Here is a 6124-nt window from a genome sequence, read left to right as displayed (position 1 = left end):
GAGTCACTTAATCATGCAGATTTATGCTACAAGCTTTTGTAGAATTGTAGAATAAGGAAGTTATTTCCCTTAACCAGGAAATTAACGTTCTTAGAATTGACAAGACAGTTGACCCTGAGAGGTCAGCTAAATATCTACAGCGGATCTAAAATATTCATAATTAATTATTTATAATTATTCATATTTCCCATGAGCTGATTCGTTACATTGACCAGGGTTGAATAGCACTGCTCTTAACCACTAGATACTGAAATAACTTCCACTGTACCGTCTGATCACACAGCAAAAAATACTTCCTCAGTATTTTTGTCTTATTTGCCAGGCTAAATGTCTGGTTTCTTAAATCAAGATACATTTACTGGAGAACCAAAATTACTTTGGTACTCCAAGAAGTCTTGTTTTCTAAGAAATTTATCACAATTAAGTGAGTTTATCATTTAAAAATAACAAATACCTGCCAGTGGACTCATAAAAATCAACTTAATTCAAAGGGAAAACAGGTTTTCATTCCCCATTGACAGATATTTGTACTTGTTTTAAACAAGAACTCTTATTTTTTTAATTCTCAGAAAACAAGACTTTGTCTTCATTATAAATCTCAAGTAAATGTCTTGATTAAAGGATATTTGTATTGGAAAACAAAGACACAAATACTGAGGAAGATATATATTTTTTTAACATTTAATGCCATGACCTCTGATTTAAGACCTTTATGGCCTTAATTTGTGAAAGGTCGAATTAAGACTTTTTAAGACCTTTAGAAATTATGGAAAGGCCCCAAAAAAGCTGAAATCTGTCAAATCAACCACTCGGACATAAACATTCTACAGTTGAAGACGTTCCCAAGAATGATTTCTAAGAAATTAGGCCATTATGAAAGCAGCTCTAGGCGCTCCCTGACACAGAATGCTCCTTATTTGTCAGAGTTTACATGTACAGGGTTTACATCAGGTGTGTAAAATAGCTTCCAAACTTGATTGATTTTCGGAAAAAGTTTCATCACTCCAAACATTTGTGTATGCTTCGTCCAACTGTTTACAGTACGAGTGCGGAAAGAGATTATGAGCAGAAGCATCCAGACACTGGACACAATCAACACAAACATGACAGAGAGAAACACAAAGCATTTATTCCAGTGACGACAGCACTACCAGTAAAGGTCAAATGACTGAAATACAGAATCTGCAATATATAAAACCACAGAGAAGAAATGCAGACAGAACTCAGGCTGTCCTTGCAATAAGATGACTCACAATGCCATATTATTCATAATTGTCATTACATTTTTATTCATAATCAATCAAATACACACAAAACATAAGTTTTGATTATAGAAAAACATTCTTAAAAACTACAAGTTATAGAACAAAAGATTATTTATTATTAAAAAAAAATATGGCTAGCAATTTAAGACAAAGTGAACATTTCCGAATAAAATAGGCTACATCACATGGTCTGGACTTGGATTACGTAAGTAACACATTTATACATGGAAGCTTTCATGTAATCCAAAGTCTTTAGTGTGTTTATGACATGGAAAAACAGCAGCAGCTAGAAAGATATCAGTAAACACATAATGAAGAATCATTTGGCAAACGATCACAGAGAGCTTTCTTTTGGTCCAGAAGCAGATCTGACTGCTAGTAATTTAAAAGTCAAATCCTCATTAAACCATTGCCTCTTTATGATGAATCGCTTGCTGTACTCCTCAATTGTAAGTCGCTTTGGATAAAAGCGTCTGCTAAATGAATAAATGTAAATATTTGAAGCAGTTTCAATACACCAATACCAGTGGAGCTTATTGATATTTTTTCAAGGTATGATATCAAATGTTAGATATTCCAGTATCGTGACAACACAAGAACATATCAGACAGAAATTAGAGATCATTAATGACCCATAAATGAGATTCATTGGTTCATTTCAGAAAATAAGGTTCATTACATAGTGTCTGCTCTCAAATCAATCAATCAATCATTAATCAAATGGGATGAACACTAGAGAATGAGTGGTTGTTTAAAGCACAAACTCTATAAATCATAGAAGTCTAGATGTGCTCCCGAGGGGTATTTGTTCTCCAGCAGGACCTTGATGAGTTTGTTGATGGACTGGTCACAGGTGAGCAGCTGACCCTGAGCGTGCATGATGCTGAACGAGTTCCTCAGAGCGTCGTCTGCAGAGCTGCTCCTCGCCTGCAGCTGCATGTCTGTGTCCAGAGGCCCTGCGGGATGCCACAATCCCACCATTAATGCACTTCAGCACATCACAGGATGAGCAAATATACTTGCGAGAGTAAAAGACAGGTGCTATAAAAGAGCTGAAATATTAGGAATCATTGTAGGCCTGCCAATGACATGAGTTTGTATCATAACTGAACAGTGCCACCTCTGTGTAACAAGCCCATGATGCATGTAAGATTGCAGTCAAACAGTTCATGAGTTTACACCAATCAAAACCAAAGCCTTTTCACAGTCACTAGGGTTGGGCGATGTCTACAAAATGGGCATCGGACGATGTCTACAGTGAAACTTCGCGATGGACGATGACATCGGCGGGGGCGGGGGTGTGCCCGAAGCGTGAATCCTTATAAGGCACGGAAAACAAATAACGATTCCTAACACTGTGTCTACACCGCGCGGCACGACAAAATACAATAGAACCACTGATCTATAATAGAGATTCATTATATATAGATCAGTGTATAGAACTTATTATAATCAGTGATGCTGTCTACACTGGATGCGGTGCAGCGCGACAAGACAAATCCCCAACAGTAAACTGCTGCCACGTTCTATTTATGACGTGCTATCACAAATTTCAAATGATTTTCAAGGGTCACTTTGTCGTGTCCAGTGTAGATAGACTTTAGCTGATGCGGTGCCGCGCGACACGTCGACTGTCGCGTCTGGTGTAGACGCGGTGTAACGGTTGCCTGTTACATTACAGTACATACAATTTCACTTACCACATAAACAGAGTGTAGGATATCAGACCGAATCAGACAATCTAAGATTTGGTCAAAACCGAGTTGGATCCGCCGTAAAACAGTGATTCTGTCCTAATTCCCTTGCATATCAATGGTGGAGTTCCCTTTAAAATCTTAAATGATTCCCTTTGAGCTAAATTAAAATTATCACTGTTTACCTTACAAGAGTAAGGACAGATGACTGAGGACGATGGCAAATGATTTGCAGATCCTGAGCACCACTGACAAACATCTAATCTTGTAAAATGTGTGGTAAGTACTGCTGCTCCATAGTATAAACCGAGTACGTGCTATCTTGAATCTCGAAAGTGAAACTAAACAGCGATCGTGCATTCTAAAGCAGTTTCAATGCCAGGTATAATAGCGGCTCCCTGATGCCCGAAATGTATGTAGTATAATTACCCAATGATATACTGAGAGGAAAAACATTGAAATATATACTTTCCTCCCATCTCGTATTTATTCCCTTTAGGGGTTCCGTACACACGTCATTTTCTTTCTGAATACGGTATTGGAATGGGTCGGATTGCAGGGGGTATGGGGGGGGGGGGTGTCCTTACATTTTACCCATCAGATGGGTACCCTGTCCTAGGGTTTACTGCGCATGCGCACATCAATATTGCGTCCTTTTACTCATGCTGAACAACAATATTTAATGTTTCTGCATTACTGTAGGTTTAGGGTTGGGGTAGGTGTAGACTTTAATAAAACACAATCTAATAGGTAGAAAAAAACATTTATTGTTGGTTTCCTGTAGCTGTATCCCTTCTAGCTACAACCGCAAATATAACACCTAATTACTGTATTTGCATTACTGTAAGAGTAGGTTTAGGGTTGTGGTAGGCGTAGCCATTAATAAACCATAATTTTACAGGTAGCATTTTTAGTTGTCGAATTGTACTACCCACTGTTTTAATGGGAAGTAGCAAAATCTGACGGGGTAGCACAAATCGACAGAACACCGGCTCAACATCGTGATGTCTATCAGCCATCGGCACGCAGCTTCAAGTCGAATGAACGAACAAACACGTGCACGTATTTGCATCGCTTTGATTGTTCTCACCTTCTCACACGCAACGCACCCCGATTGGTCGATTATGCACAATACCTGCATGTTATTGGTCAAACTACTTTGGATGTTTTAGGCAATATAAAAATCCTGGCCAGGACGTGTCCCGTATAAATGGCACATATGGCCACCCTACTGTCTGGTCATCATACCTGGCGCATAGTTCAGGACTCTGAGATCCGGTTCTTCCTCTGCCAGCACTCGGAACATCATGTCCCGGGCCGCTTTCCCGCTGCAGTACAGAACCCAGGATGGGAAGGGCTGGAGTGCGGACAGCGAGCTGACATTGACGATGACACGCGTCAGGCCAGTGCGCTGTGGGAACATGCGCAGAACTCCCGCGGTCAGACAGAGCGCAGAGCTCACATTCAGCGACAGGTACGAGTTCACCTCATCCACATCCGTGAAATCATGACAGTACCGCGACACATCCCCGAGAGAAGCTGCGTTCACAGGACACAAGACACACTCACCTCATATTACAGCATGATAAAAAGTGACTGTTCACCCAAAAATGAACATTTGCTGTTAATTTACTCACCCTCAGATCATCCGAGATGTAGATGACTTTTTTTCTTCTTCAGTAGAACAGTAAAGAAAATGTTTAGCTGAAATTGTGGTCCTTGGTGATTCATAAAATGCAAGTCAATAGCTACTGGCCCTTTAAGCATATCAGGCAACACAAAATTAATACCCGTGGCTTCTGACGATATACTGAGGTATGTGCAAGAAACTGAATATTATTTACAACATTATTACCTGTAATACAGAGCCTCAGGCAAACAGTACAGAGTGATGTACGGTTCACAAACAAATAATTATTTTGAACCGGGTAATTTTTGTGAACTAGTTGAACCAGTTCACCAAATCGGACTTACTCGATCAAAACTTTCAGATGTGCCTGACAGTCACCCTGACTGGAAATGAGCCAAAATACTGGAGTATGTGAGTCCTGCAAGTCACCTATAGGTGATAAAGACCCGCAAATCTGTGGCCACAGAACAACAAAATATGAACGCAATCAGCAGGGGCGCCGCTAGCAATTTTGGGCCCTATGAAAGAATATGAGGTTGGGGCCCCTATGCCGCACCAAACATACACTATATTGCCCAAAGTATTGGGAAAACTCAATAAAACTCATCGCCAAACACCAATGACTTGTACATATGCGTACAATCATTTTAGACACTTCCAAAACTGTGGCAAAAAAGATAGAAATACAATTTTTAAATACATACATGTTCTAAAGAAGGGGGTGTCCCAATACATTTGTCCATATGTATGTACAAGTCACAGGTGTTTGGTGATGAGTTTTTGGCTCAAGGTCTGCATTTAAAGTCACACCAGAGGTGTTCAGCTGGGATTAGGACTGTGGCTTTCTGCAGACCAGTCAAGTTCTTCCACACTGACTGAATCAATCTTTTTTCTTAACCTTGCCTTATACACAGAGGCATTGTCGTGCTAGAATAGAAAAGGGTCCTGTTCAAACTATTGGTATAAAATTAGAAGCACACAATTCCCTAGAATAGCATGATATGCTTTAACATTAAGATTTGTACTCATTGAAATTACTAAAGTAGTCAAACCTGTTCATTAGAAGGGGGTGTCCCAATACTTTTGGCAATATAGTGTACAAGCCAGCCTAGCTATTCAAAATCTGTCTGCAATTTAATAATATAGACCTATTACTTTTGCTATTGCTTTTGACCATTAGGTATCAGTAACATAATTCATTCAGAACCGGTTTTATGGACATAGACTTTCTGTACCACACTATTCTGCTGATATGGAATGAGTTTGAATAATTAATCAGTTATATTAATAGAAATGCTTCACTGGGGCGAACAAAAAAAATCCTAAAATAATAAATAGGATACCTCATAACACCAGCATTTCCAGCAGTATCCAACATTTCTCAATCATGATCTGATCATGATTTCTATATCATTGCTCTTTTGTTGATTTTGATTGCGTCCATTGTCCTGTAAGTCGCTTAATTTGGATAAAAATGAATGCTAAATGACTAAAATGTAAATGATCTTACTCAGCTAAATGTGACTATTAGCTTA

General features: G+C 39.1%; 1 protein-coding gene across 1 annotated transcript in view; it reads right to left on the bottom strand.

Annotated features, from left to right (window-relative positions):
* Positions 1 to 1344: 1344 nt before the first annotated feature.
* The window catches only part of spra (sepiapterin reductase a), a 12313-nt gene continuing 7533 nt past the window's right edge, over positions 1345 to 6124 (bottom strand). Inside the window, exons 2-3 of the mRNA XM_016289161.1 lie at positions 4208 to 4528; positions 1345 to 2221 (exon numbers count right to left, since the gene is read on the bottom strand). Of these exons, the coding sequence (XP_016144647.1) occupies positions 2031 to 2221; positions 4208 to 4528 (512 nt within the window). The 3' untranslated portion in view covers positions 1345 to 2030. The remainder of the gene's footprint in view (positions 2222 to 4207; positions 4529 to 6124) is intronic.

This window comes from Sinocyclocheilus grahami, unplaced genomic scaffold (assembly GCF_001515645.1).
Source record: "Sinocyclocheilus grahami isolate Dianchi unplaced genomic scaffold, SAMN03320097.WGS_v1.1 scaffold241.1, whole genome shotgun sequence".
NCBI lineage: Eukaryota > Metazoa > Chordata > Actinopteri > Cypriniformes > Cyprinidae > Sinocyclocheilus > Sinocyclocheilus grahami.
The sequence above is the reverse complement of the archived record's forward strand: the minus strand, read 5'-3'. Positions and strand labels throughout refer to the sequence as shown.